This window comes from Xiphophorus couchianus, chromosome 18 (genome assembly GCF_001444195.1).
Source record: "Xiphophorus couchianus chromosome 18, X_couchianus-1.0, whole genome shotgun sequence".
NCBI classification, from domain to species: domain Eukaryota; kingdom Metazoa; phylum Chordata; class Actinopteri; order Cyprinodontiformes; family Poeciliidae; genus Xiphophorus; species Xiphophorus couchianus.
In genome coordinates this window covers 18,801,580-18,816,503 of record NC_040245.1, presented here as the reverse complement: position 1 = coordinate 18,816,503, position 14,924 = coordinate 18,801,580, and the positions used below count along the sequence as shown (strand labels likewise).

Here is a 14,924-nt window from a genome sequence, read left to right as displayed (position 1 = left end):
AATTTAATTGCAAGCAAAAACTGTTGGATGTAGCCTTTGTATTACGTAATCAGGCCCACTTCCCTTGATTCTCACTGCTCAAGTGACCTCATACTCTCAAAGTTCACTTGAAATGCTAACGAGTGTTATAATAATATAAAACGACATGAGCGTGTGAAATCTTTTTGGGGCATATGCTCTGCGTACTAAACCTACACCAGAGCATTTCTCCCTCAACTCTAATCCTTTCAGGAAAGCAGGGGGTTTAATGGGATGAATAAATGGAGACACCTTTTCACATGAGTGGCTTAAACAGCTGAGTTGAAATACGTTATCAGTTGTTGATATGTCATTCAATTGGCCTCTGTGAATGAGTTTATGAGAGACGATACTGAGCCTCATGGTGATAGCGGCAGGAGAACAAGAGATATGTGCGGCATGAAGAAGCTTAGCCTGAGGGTTCAGGGAAAGGTTTCACTTCTATGAACTTTGCTGATTTTGCAGTAGTTCCGCTGTATATGACTCAGTTAAATCCACTCAACATCACAGTTGGTAAGTGTTATAGAAAGGTGGAATTACAAACATGTTTGAGTCCCTCAGGTGTCAAAGAGACTGCAGGGGAGAGTAACTGATTTTGAGGGTTTTTGGTGATGTGTGATATGTACAGACACCAAAAACTTAATTGTTGCACAGAGACTGAAGGCAAAAGTAAGGTTGCAAACAAGAAAAGTCAGGACAACCTAATTATAGCTGGGAATTATAAATGTTATTATAATTATAGATATGAACTTAAATATTACATCTACTGGCCCTATTGACCTTTCCATTCTTTGATTTCCCCTAACTAAAAGAATTTCAAAAGTCAGAGAGTCTCCAAAAACAGGACAGACAGCAAACCAATTACAGTAGTTTTCATCTTGAGGCTTTAGTCTGGAATAAAAAGTGCTGGCCTTTTTGTGGTCTTTGTTTCCTTCCTTTGATTCCAGCATCACTGGCACTTAGAGGGCAACCTACAGCGAGGGACAATACTCCTGCGGGGGTGCACAGGCTCTTTGGGTTTCTCTGGGTGTAACTGTGTTTGCGATGTGTTACTCTGTTTGCTGCAATGCAGAGAATGGCAACATTGATCTGATCAGAGAAAGAGCTGCAGTGAATCAGGGAGCCTGAGGAAAAGAACAATTGACAGATAAATAGAGACACCCATCTGTCAAACACACACATACACAAGCACACACTCAGGCTACTTCCAAGAGTACTTTTACGTTTCTATGTATGAATATGAATTGTTGCATTTGTTGGTGATATGTTATTTTTAAAAGTCATTTTCAACCTACTGCAGTTAGAAAATGAAGAAATCTGTGTTCCTTACATTTGAAAAGCTTTTTGTTTACATACAAGGAGAGTTACATATTCTAATGACTACCATGATAAAACAAGTTAGTTATTTGATTGATTTTGATCAGCTTAACATTATGATCACCTGCTTGATAGTGTATTGGTTTCTGCTTTGCTGCCACATATCAAGCTATAGACTTCCTTTGACTACTGATGGCATGCTCGGAAATCTGCACAAGATGTCTGCAGCAAATCTTTTAATTTACAAAGTGGGGCCTTCATGGATCAACCTTGTTTGTCCAGCAAATCCCACAAATTCTGCATTGATTAAGACCAGGGGAATTTGAAAGCCTAGTCAACACTTGGCTCCTTCAGTGGTGGTTAGGAGTCTGCATCGACGCAGCCACCTGATAAAGTTATAAAATAGAGGAGCAAAGTGGAGTGAAAAATAAATTATTACCTGGTATAAAACCTCCAACATGTGATTTATTAAAAAAAGGGTTACCACTTCTGAGTATTAATATATTAACTAGAGAATTAGTTGGGTTATTAGTAGATTTAAATTAGTAGAAACTTTGGCCCTGTAGCCCTAAACCCAGCAAACTGTGACAAATTGTGTATTCTGACACCCTTAAGACCTAAACTCGTCTGTGTCGGCCCTTGTAGAATTGGCCCACATCCTTGAACATTTTGCTTGCTTAACATATCAGATCTGAGGATAAATTGCCACCTCACTGCTTTGTATATTTCAACAACTTAACTGTTTTAGCTGACCGTGGTCATGTCATACTGCCTGATAGAGCGATTAACATGTTTGATCTGGTATAAAACCTCCAACATGTGATTTATATAAAAAAGGTTACCACTTCTGAGTATTCATATATTAATATATTAATATATTTCATATTAATATATCCATATTAATATGAAAGGTATTGTAAATTATTGTTCTACTAATATTTGAATATCCAGAAAGGAAACTGAATGCTGCTGTAACTAATATTATACAGACTTTTTAAGAGTCTAGTTGTAGATGCTGATGACTGTGGACAGGATCTTCTGTAGGAGTCAGTATTCCAAAATAGTCTTGAATGCTAAATGCTTTCTTTTGTTCGCATTCATTCTAAAATACTCTACCTTAACACATCAACTCAAAGACCACCTCCCTGAAGTCCCAGTCAAAGTGCAGGCCACAGACAATATGTTTGTCTCACATCAAAAGCAGAATTGTTATGGAAGAGAAAACGTTTCTTTGTCAAACAAGAAAAGATTTGACAAAGAAACTCCCTGACAGGAGGGTAAAGTATAACTCTGTAGTTGGTTGAGCTTTGAGGGCATGTGTGGGTAGAAAATCAAAACAGGTAACTACCATTATTGCTTACATTTAGAATTTGTTTTCCTACCATGTCTGCTCAAAGGTCCAAATAATAAAACCATTTTAACTTCCTTGAGCCAATGCAGACGTTGCCACAAGGTTAGATGGTATTGAAAAACAGCATAACTCAAAGATGTGAGTGAGTCTGTGAGAAGTGCAATTGTGTGTTCTTCCCCTGGCCCCTCCATGACCCTGTAGCCTGTCTGTTCTCCTTGTATTTTAATCTATCATCACTCCCCTCATTGTCATCCCATATGCCCGGCCTCATTCTTCACTGCCACCTGTCTCTGTAAATTCTGCTCTTCCATTGCCAATGTCTTCTCCCCCTGCTTTCTTTCCAAAGTACTTGTCTCTGCTTTCTCTGCCTCCACCTTTTCTGTTTTGACTTTTTGATTTTCCCAATATTCCCCCACATTTCTTTGCACTGTTCACTTGCATTCAAACCATTGTTTTTCACTGCTTCTTGTTATTTATTTCAATGTCTCTGAGCTGTTTCCTTCTCCACTTCTCTTGTATCTCTCAATTTTTGATGCCTCTAGTAGCAGATGGCAGAAGGCCTCACAGTGTCGAATGGAGAAACTTTAAGATCTGAAAGGTCTCTTGACCTCAGGAAGATATGGCGCCAACACGACCCTCAAAGAGTAATGACCTTTGCACCATAGATTTTTTTGTTTCCCCTATATTCCCATATTGCCCTCTGTTATACCCAGTTCGCTGCTCCCACCCTGCACTGGAGGCCTCATGTGCAGCTTGCTGCCATCCAACCCTTTTCCTTTTTTGTTTTAGTCAGTTCTGATTGGATCTTCTTTTCTTCTGGCTTTTCTATCCACTTCCAAATCATTGCAAACTACAGTCACTACCTCCTTTAATTCACTGACATTGTGTGATGGATGATTAAACAGAAGACATTTCAGAATGACTGCTTCATTCACTTAAAAAAAATAAATAAACTGTGCCATAACTGGACCAGAAAAATAATTCCCCTGACAAACCACCTTACAAAATAGTTTAAGGAAAGTTTTCATAGTTTCCAGCACAACATTTTTTTATTCTTGCATTGATCTTACATAGCAGATAGCGTCTTATAATTTTCATCAAAAGAAACAAATTGTTCCTATTAAAAGTAAGAGTTTGATGAGTTATAAAGAAAAAAAGTAGTTTTATAAAACTTAGCATGTACATTCAGTGCAACACACTCTTTGGCCTTTGAAAATGTAGACAGGACGTCCTTTAAAATTGCTAACAATCAAAACACTGAACTGTCACCTTTGTCTTTTTCAAATGTATTGCTTTAAGCAATGTTTGAGGAATTTAGCAGAGCAGGTGGAAAAGTAGTGTTGCTGATTATCTTAGCCCTCTACCACAAGAACAACTCAGTGACCTTTTTGCTAAAATTCCATTAAATAGACGTAAACAGTGGGAAATAAATTAATTCTAGTACATAAACTCTTATTCAGTCCAAAATGTTGGTCTACTGATCTTGCAGATTTTTATTACTTTCTGTTACTGCTATTGTTTTACCCTGAACCTCCTGTTTTTCTTACCCCTGTTCAGACCCAGTGTGATTTTTCTTTATTGCATTTTAAAACAAATTCAATACTTTTACTCTGATTGTAACCTTCTGAGTTATAGCAGTCAACACCTTAAACATCTACTTACAAAGCTTGTCTCACTCCTGTTTTCTAGAACCCTGAAGTTGCTATTCTGGCAGATGTGGGAAAACAAACATCACCAGACAGAAGAAGTTGGTGAAAACTCTCAAGACAAAAAGGCCCTGAAGCCCATCTCCCTGCATCTCCTGTTTCCTGCATCTATTTCTTTCTTTCTTTGAATATCATGGTGTTATAGACCTTTACAGTCCGATTTGCTTTCAAGTGCTTTTACTAGTTATTGCATCTGGATTGGACTACCGGTCAAGACGTGGTGATGGTGGGATCATCAGAATTACTTGTAATCTAAGGGCATTTTTCGATCAGTATCAGCGGGGAAAGTGGAACGCTGAGGGGAAAAAAAATGAGCTGAAAAACAACACGGGCCTATGATAATTATTAACAATAAAGTCGATAGAAAATACAAAGTAACAACCACTATCAGGAGCAGCATCAATACAGACTGAGTGGATGGTATAAAGACACAGCAAATAAATTCATCATCATGAAACAGAACATGGATTTAATGGTAACCATACACCGACAGGCTGTACATTTCAAGTCTGATGTTTTATATAAACACACCCTAACCTGACACACATGGGACATATGCAGACGTTGACTCCGTGAAGCTCTATTTTATTAATCAATACTGAATAACACAGTTCTGTTAAATGTCGATAAACTAAGCTGTTCCACTGGCTGCTGAGCTGGAAGTGGATCTGTACCGTGACTGGGCCATGCTATCTCCTAATTAGAATCCATCCTCTGGAAATGACAAAGTAGGCAGAAAACACAAACTGATCAAGACTCCTATGGAGAGAATGGACAAATCTGGACACACTGGAGCCTACTCTGGAAATCTATGTTGAATCAATAAGGGAAGATCTGTGCTAGACTACACAGTACTCAGTGTGCTACTGCTCAAGTCCTGTATGCATCGTTTATCACTGGACGGGGTAAAGACCTTAAGGACTGTGATCGACTTCTCTCACATCTCTTCAGAAGCCTCTAAGCAGGTGAGTAGTCAATTGTTTATGCAATTAACCTAACCAAAAGAGCAATCAAAGTATCCACAACGAAATAGCCAGCTTCAGTAATTAGTGTAACATATGACACATCAGCACCCACCATGGGCATTCGTCAATATTGGGTCTTGTCTGATAGTTTTGAAAATATTCAGATTCTGCAGTCTCTTCTCTTCGTAAACTAATGAGGGCAACAGTTTAACAAACCTCTTTCTAATTGCTGTCAGCTAGGAAATTAGAGAACCACCTCGGCTAAACAATCTGTTTCATTAGGATTTCCCTGCGACAATGTCACCACAGGCAATAGGAATTGCAACCCTCTCCAGTCTGCTGCTTTCTCTGAGTGTCTAAGCAGCTCCATGCCTCATGCACCTCTCTTCCATTTCTCTGTCCGATTTCTGCTTTGATCTTGCCTACCTGAGGCAGTGATTGAACACTGGTGGAAAATTTAATATGCTGGAAGAAGATATATTTTTAAGCAAAGTACAGCCTAAAGGGGAGTTCTGTACAAAAGAGGGTCATTGATATCTATTTAGCCAGATTCAACAAAGGTGGGTGTCACGTTCTGCAGAATTCAGTGTCTCTTCTTTAGGTTAGAGATACACATTCACTTTCAATTTGAAATTATTTTAATTTTAGATAATCAACAGCATATTTAGTGCTTCTCTTCTTTCTTACTGGGTGGACACCTCTTGATATTCATTAGACATTAAATCATAAATGCATATAAGTGTCCTTTTAGAAAATGAAAAACAAGTGAAATGTGAAGTGAGGTTTAAATGGCCCACACCTCTCCATTTTTCATCGAATTGAAGAACTCCTCTCAAACAATTTACAGCTGAGAATTGCCAATTGCCATGTTGTGTCACTAGCACCCCTGTAGTTTTAATGGGTATTTACATAACAATTTCTGTATTCTCTGCTGAGCATAGAAGAGAAGATTTTTTCAACAGTCATCTTATGTATTTATGATTTTACAATGTCCTCTTACTAGCTCATACGTTCATTCATCTAATACAATTACTGAACATACAAATGCAAAGGTACGTACAAGCAAGATGGCCTACAAATCTAGCACCAGTTCTGTCTGGAGGAATGGGCCAAAGCACGAGTAAACTACTGTGAGAAATTTGTGGAAGGACACCAAAAAAGTTTAAACAGTTTAAAGGGAATTATACAAAATACTGAGAAAGTGTAAATGGCTAGTTGGAAGTAATTAAAAAAAATCTGGAAAATTTACAAACCATTTCAATAATTGCAGCACAATGTTGGTCTCTTTTAATGTTAGAAGTAAAATATGTTGTGTCTTTTTTTCCTGTTCGGCTCCTTCAGCTCACTGGTGAGCAGGGGTTTGTTATTAGTGAAGCACCTTGGTGTTCTGGTGGGGATGGTGTTGTCCACACAAAAGTTCATAAAGTCAGAACTGAAAGAAGCTTGCTATATTTTGCACACAGTCTGATGAAGATGATGAATGACTGATACAGGTCATTACAGCCTCCCTGATATTGTTCATTGCTGTAACCTCCCACTGGACATTTTACTCCTTTCAATCAGATGTGGAGTTTCATTCCATTGGGAAGTGTTTATTCCTACTGACACAAGTCAAGCATCCATTCTCCAAAGTTGAATTTATACAAGCTCCAAAATAAAAACTAGTTTTGGCAAATTAACAGGGACTTTCTTATCTAGCTAGATTACATTAAGACTACACTCATATGCCACTGCTGCTGCAGTTTGCATTACATTTTGATGTTGCTTCTTAAGATTAGTCCACTTGTTTAAATGTGCTTATTTGCAATTATTTTGTCTTTAAGCTTCCCATCACAGAAAGGAATGATCTGATTATCAGTTAACTAATGAAGTGTATGAAGGCCCATGTTTTTTAATGTGACAGCAGCCATCTGTGACCATTGTACAGATGCAAGTGCCGCTCCTCTGCTGCCACTTTGCTGTATTTAAAGATAAAATGCAGGAGTGAGATCTCAGTCCAACCATACAAATTAATGAACTATGCTGTGACTTCAGTTTAAGAGGCATGTCCCATCTGGTCACTGATGTGGCGTAGACATGACTAGATGTGAACGGGCACATATTAGTGCATTTGTATGAAAAGTGCTTGAGATAGCTGTCAAACACACTCATGTTAGAAATGACACTTTGTATTAACTTCAGTGACAGATGGTAAAGTCATTTCAGCCAACTTTCTTACTGAGTGTTTCCAAATGATTTAGCAGTCAGAAATCAATCAATCATCAATCAAATCAGAGGATGATGGATGTAGAGTCAGAAATCAAGAATTGTGTCTGTGTGAAGAGCAGAAATTAAATATAAAATGGGCCATATATGAAAGGGAAGTGTCAAGGTCTGAAATCTGAGAAACTATCAACAAGTAAAAGTAACATAAAGAGCAGATAAAGGGTCTAAACAGTCAAATGGTAGTAGATTATTACAAAATTTATTTTAGCACATTGACACTTGCGCAGGTATTTAATTAAAAAAAAATATTTAAAAAATCTTACTTAGAAAAACCAGGTTGTTTGACTTTAACATACACATTGTTGGATTATATACTTTTTCTTTCTTACTTCAATGATAGACCAAACATGCTCCAACAGCTATGATTCCATGTATTCGTTTCTGTTCATTGTAGTTGTTCTGATTAGGCCATGCCTCAGGCAGTAACAGTACACCTGGCATTTAATTGAATTCTGTCTTCTAAAATTACTCTAATAGAAATATGTGCATAGGGAACAGTAACAGATAGATAATTCAAAAAGATGATTTTTTTTCAGTATGATTGCCAAGTTGTTTTTGGATCTATGTGAAAACCTAAAAACTGTGAAAAGAGAAGTGCCGAGTTGAACAAGATGGATGTCAATGTTAATTCAATATTTGGAATAATGGCCGAAAAGGACTGAATGGCTACGTTCACTTCCTCTGCCGCCATTGGCAAAGTACAACCATAGCAGCCTACAAATCTAAAACAGTGCAGAAACTCGACATCATCATTCATAACTCCTCCTTCTATTGCAGCCACAGAAATCAAACTCGATAGGAGAAATTACAGACGGAGCACTGGGGGGAGATGAGAACTGAGCAGAACTGCATAGGAAGGGAATGGGCAGGCTAGTGTTGTATATCTCACTCAGCTTGAATTACGAGAAGAAGAAAAAAAACCAATAGTTTCAGCGTTTAGATAGGAAAGGTAAGGACTAAAATGGGAGGAGGTGGGATATGAAGAGAAGAAGTGTAAAGATGACAGGCAAGAGAAGATGAGGAGGAGAGGTGGAAGAAATAGGAACAGAGGGGGAAACAGAAGGAGAACAGTGAGTGGGATGCGTGGCGAATTGCTCAGTGTGTATCGAGCTCCAGCTGTATTGTGCTGTGAGGTGCCTTTGGTTCCTCTGAGAGGAAACATGGTACTATGAATAATAGATGACAATGGATGCACACATGGCATGTTTATTTTTGAAAGCGTTTATTTTGTGACCCTCTTTCCTCTCCTAAATGTCTAAAAAAGATCTTGCCAGCTCAGATAAACAGATACGCAGATAGATACAGTTTTTTATATTCCAATCTGTTGATGAGGTGGCGATGTAATGTGGGTTTAAATGATAGGAGACAGTATTCTGAGTATTAACCTTTTGAGTAATTTATAATAAGATGCAACCCCATCATAAGAATTATTTCAGTTTTGAATGCACGTGGATTGATTATAAAATATATAATTCATGGTAAAATTGAATAATGTCTTTGTAAATTGTAAATGCAACTTTTTTTATATCTTAAAATTCTGACCAGTATTCTCTTAGCTCCGTATTTGTGAAATTTAATTTTGATTTTGTAAAGTAGCTTTAGATTTATAACCACATTAAGATATAATTGAAAGTGTTAACACAATTAAAAATCTTTGCTTACCAGTGATGACAAGGTTAAACTGTAGCAACAACATTGAATATTCTCATTCATAGATTAAACCATATTTAATATGGTTTATATTTCTTCGTTTGTGGTCAGTTGTAGCGCAAGCAGTGGGGTGTCATCCTGCCTGGTTTCAGTTTACGAGTACAGTTGCATTCATCTAGACTTTCTCTGATTAACAGTGTGGTGCCAGAAACTGGGACAAAAAGGCATATTTTGTTATATCTGAGCTTTAAAAGGACATGGGATAGGTGTGATATTATTGTAACAAACAAAAAAAGACATTTTGCCAAACTGCAAACCAATTACTTGAAAAATGCAGCTCCAACACAGCACAACAAAGGATGTAGCTTGAGCAGCTGCTATCATACCGGAAGTTGCTGACATAATCAGTTATGTCAGCATGTGCTACCTCATTTATCCATAGAAAACTGGATAGAAGTCACAGATGCCCATCCACCATTTTAGTACCAAAACATGTTAAACAAATAAGCCTATTAGTTTAACACAAATTTAATCTCAATATAGTCGATGGCATCCTAGTCATAGCAGTTTTCTCAATCAGTACAGAGACAAGGTCTACATAATGTCTTACTCTATTTGGGATCTTGCTGGATGCTGGAAAAGTTGAAAACAGAACTGGACCAGTGGCCAATGTAAGAGAAAGAGGAATCACACCTGTGGCAGAAGTCCTCAACATGTCTCGGCTGTTGACCCCAATAGTAGTCCTGGTGAAGGAGGCCCAAAGTCTTGAAATACCTTTCTTTCTCCTCTCGCTTTTCACAGAGATCCCAATCTGTTACAGCAGGTACAGCTGTAGCACAGATTACCGGATACAGTAACACACACTGTTATTCAGGACCTGGCTGACGCACACCATTACCTCTCATTCTTAGACACTCTGTGTCTATGTCCAGACAGGTTGGGACCAGTTGGGGCAAGAATTGGAGTTTATGATTAAAACATAACAATTTATTTATTGTTCAGTAGGGGGACAAGGTCGGGTTTAGATGGTTGACTTGGCCCAGAACAGCTAAATTATCATTCATTTGAACTTGGAGCCTGAGATTATGTTGAGGAAGCCACAATTATTTTAATAACATGTAAAAACATTATCAATGCCCAATCTAGTTGACATTTACTGATAAACTGAATTTGGAAGCCAGAGAAGCATGTATGTAATGAAGGGAAAGAGTCAGAACAGCATTAACCTCTGCAAAAACGAAAATGTAATTGAATGCTGAAAATTTGGACAGCTCAGCATTAGTTGAAATATGATCCCTACAACCTTTTCTCTGCTTCTGCACCAAAGCTTTAAATACCTCTCATCACTCAGACCAAATTGGAACTGCCTGATGTTTTGTGCAGCATCAACATAAAATGCAAAAAAAAGAACAACAACAACAACAAAGAAGAGGAATACGTGGCAGCATGTAAAAACTTGTTAGAAAAAAATGTCTTCATAATTTGGCTTATGAATTTGTGTCTCTGTAAAAGCAATACAATGAATTTTCTGCAGGGACCAGACGTAGACAGCATTGTCTTCAAGCTTTAAGTGTTTTAACTTTCAATAGTATAAAGTGCATTTAGAATTAGAGTTCTCAAATAGGTTTATTTATCAACAATAAACTTTTTTCTGAGTAAATTACCATTGTGTTGTGTGAAAATTGGTTTGTTTCCATAGATGAAGTACCCTGGCACCGAATAGTTCCTCCTCCTGCAAGAGTTTGTTGTGATATGAGGAAACGAACCTCCACTCAGCTCCAACTGTGGAGTATAGAATGCAGTTAAGAGTGAAATCAGACTAAAATGAGAGACTAATCTCTCATTGTTTGCAGGAGAAAGTCAATAAGCAGAGTTTCCATCTAGAGTATAGTTGACTATTTAGACAGATTACATTATGACAGTTTCAAAGTGGTTAAGCTCTGAAATAAATGACAGTTTCAAAACTCATGGCTTAATGAGAAGAAGTTTGCAATAATACTCAGATAGTCAGTAATTAAATGTCACAACATGTAACATCAGACCAACGCACAAACAGCAGTATGTCTGCTCCATTCAAACCTATTCTGTGAATGCTCATGAATACTGGACAGTTAATTGTTCCATTTGCAAGCAAAAATGAGAGAACAAGAACTCCTCCAATGTAATTTAGAGTTAACAAACAATATAACTTGCAGTGGAGCACAAAATACGAAATGTGGAAACAACATGAATAGGATATGTCACCAGTAAAAATGCTGGGTGCTATCCTACTGTAAATGTCCACCTTTAACTCGGGGTCCTCCACTTCTTTCAGGTCCATTTTCAGAGTAGAATTCTACTTGCCTTGCTCTGTTTTGGACCTGGTCCCTGCAGTGTAAATGTTGAGGGGACAAACCTATCCCCAAAAATCTACCTTGGCTCTTAAAAAGGTTCCTGCAGTACAAGTCCAGTTTTAGTTCAATGATTCTCAAAAGGTCTGGCTTAGGGATCAACTGCAACAACTTTTATGACAAACTAATCAAAATTGATGAAAAGAAAAAAAAAGTCTATTCAAATAAATTTAGATTTAAACTGAATAAAAGACTGCAAGCATGTAATTATGCTAGGATGAAATTGTATGTTGTATAAACTTGTTGGTTAAATTAATGTGCCACAGGTCATAATTGCACATATTCATACTAATCAATGTAATGTGGATGAAAAAAAGTGTAATTATAGTTTTGGATCTTTTGGTCACTTTTTCTTTGTGAAAAACTAATTTGGAATGGTCACTAAAGAGCAATATTTACGTGTCTTAAAAATGTTTCTAAAATATTGGAGAGAGATTAAACACAGATCTAATATTTTTTTTATGAAAAGGTTAGACATGAAGAAAACATCGAGGAAAAAACTGAGGAACAAAAGCCCATGACGCTACATTTTCTTGAACGGTAGAATTGAAAGACAATAAAGTCCATGGAGAAAGATGTGAATTTATTTTGGCATCCACCATTTTTGGAAAGCTTTATAATAGGAGAAAATGTGAAAACTGGAAACAAAGAAAATATGTGGATAGGAACAATTCAAAATTAATGAGAAACTCAGGAATGTATACCTTGTTTGGGATTTCTTGTTTTTGAAACATGACAGGAATAGCAAATAGAGATTAAGTTGTTTGAGATAACATAAGTAAACCTGTATTTGTGCTTTGCAAAATATAATTTTATTCCCAATCTATTCTTTCCTCCCTCTCAACAATGCCAGCCAAGAAAACATAGCACATCTATAAGGAAATATGTTGCATTGTATTAACTGACTTTAATTTTGCGACCCCCTTTTCTTTTGTTTAAAAATTTTAAAAACTGCTTTTAGATTTGCAAAGCATCCTGTTGGGTTTTCAAACCAGCAGACACAGATTAGACATTTGAACTGGTTGAGAAACATAATTTACACAACACTTTTTTTCTGTGGACACTTTTAGGGTTCCATATTTTTTTCAAATAAACAAAGATTAAGGAGTAACTTAAATCCAGTGTTAACATTTCAAATCCGTTGTCATCAAAACACAGGTAGTGTTGAAAATCAATTTATTCTCAGTATGGAATTTTATTGTTCCCATTATTTGTTTAGGAAACTTGTGTATTTTTAATCTTTTTAGGACAAAAAAATTTACCTTGTTCACTGATATTCTCCTATGCATATGCCCTTTTTTGACCAATTACAAACCAGAAAGCATAATTCCTTGCTAAACCTGGTGCTGTGCTGTCAGTTTATGGTATTTTACCCATTATCACCAAGGTTGACTACACTCAGCTTCTGTCAGCCACTCACTGTGAAGCTACTTAATAGCACTTGGTTTTCCAGAGAAGGACCAATCATTACTTGACCTTTAATCATTAAAATGTTTCCTTTGCAGCAATAATGACACCAAAAGACAAGATTTGTTCAAGGTTAACAAGGAGGATTAAGGGCTAACCAACTGACTTCTGTGAACATCCCCTATTAATCAGTGCTCACTTAACAGAATAAAAAAAAAGGTTTAACAAATTGGTTTTTCTTGTGGTTTTTGAAATACATTTATGGATTCAGAGCTTTGCCAACAAAACCTTATTTTTACCAAGTAATTAAAAGTTGCATAGATTTGTAATGTTTTTACAAATTCCACACTGAAATACTAAAGATGTGGCACACTAAAGGTGTGACTTAAAAAAAAACATAACTACTTTGACAGGTATGGCAGTTTATCTGAGCAGCTTTATTTCATTTTGTCATTAAATTTAATATACGATGAGTTTGGCTGTATGGTAGCCTTTTCACTGTTGTGAGGGGCTCTGAAATGTTCTTTACAATTTAAAATGTGTTTATTTGTATCACTGAACAAAAATATTGACACAGGTATGCCTTTTCAGAAAAGAAAAAAAAATGTACTAATTTATTTGTTCTTTTTGAGGTAGGGGAGAATCACAACTACACATATTAAAACTGACAAATAAAGTATCTGTACTATTTAGATAATTAACGTGGATAAAAATTACAAACTGATAATAAAAGATCACTGGGTTTTGATTTGTCTTCTGTGATGAAATTTAAATTCTTATGTGCATGATTAGTAATTTTACCCCAATTCTCTTTGTTTCAGATCCAGTCCTCAGATAGAAAGCCATTTGCTGAGAGCCAAGAATTACAAATGAAGGATTCGGAAGTAATCTAAAGTAGCAGGATACCAGAGCACATCAGTCATTATTGATATCATATATCACTTTATCATAGTGTCCTTCACTACATGTCACAAAATGGTTTAATGTGAAGAAAAAAATGCAGTATTACCATAAAGTACTCTACAAGCTGTGTTATTAACATCATGACTGCTGTCATTCAGGTACAATTTGTCTTCATTATCACATCTGAGTACATTTACGTGCACACAACACTGGTGATAGCTACACACATCTCATTTTTATTTTTACTCACAATTTCACCTCTGAATATGTCTTCTAAGTATTGCTATAAACCAATAGTCAGTATTTTCCAGGCTTCTCTGTAAGAGTTTTTTTTTCCTAATTTGCGATAATTTTACAAGATGAAATGAGATTATTGGCCAAATCCGATATATACTAACCTTGTGTGTGCACTTATTTGCACTAGTTTCTGTTTCACAGTGTCACCATATATTTGGCCATATTGGTGTTTACACAGTTCCCTGCTGATATAGTTACAATTGGTAGACCAGGAAATGGGTGGAGAACCATAAAAGACCCACACTAGAACATGCACATCACAATAAGAAAGGAAAATCAAAAAAAAAACATAAGTCCCTAGTCCTCACTTCTCCCCTCATGTGTTCCTCTCACTTTTCTGGGGGGGCTTTATATTTTCTATGTGTACATAAAGCAATTCAAAATCTATAGTTTTGTACATGTAATTTTTATGGTGTGTGGATATTTTCTAATAAAAGGAAACAAAATGAATCACTCCTGTGAGTGGCTGATTTTTCCTGTTTTCCTTTAATCACTGTTTTTGTGTTTCAGTGTGTTATAGCCTAGTTTGGTACAATGGCAAGCAAAGATATAATTACAGTGTTGTAAAACACTGGGTAATTGCTAGATGCAGCAACAGTTTACAAACAGCTATCGTATGAGGGAATTTCCCAAGTTCAAGAGAGTTGTATGTTTT

The 14,924-nt window shown here is 36.6% G+C and overlaps 1 protein-coding gene across 2 annotated transcripts in view; it reads left to right on the top strand.

Annotated features, from left to right (window-relative positions):
* LOC114133426 (leucine-rich repeat and fibronectin type III domain-containing protein 1-like protein) overlaps nt 1–14,722 on the top strand; it is a 176,573-nt gene extending 161,851 nt beyond the window's left edge. For both annotated transcript variants that reach the window (XM_027999322.1, XM_027999321.1), the window contains 2 exons: nt 4,376–5,357; nt 13,891–14,722. In XM_027999322.1, coding sequence (XP_027855123.1) covers nt 4,376–4,383 — 8 coding nt within the window. In that variant the 3' untranslated portion in view covers nt 4,384–5,357; nt 13,891–14,722. The remainder of the gene's footprint in view (nt 1–4,375; nt 5,358–13,890) is intronic.
* Nucleotides 14,723–14,924: the final 202 nt, after the last annotated feature.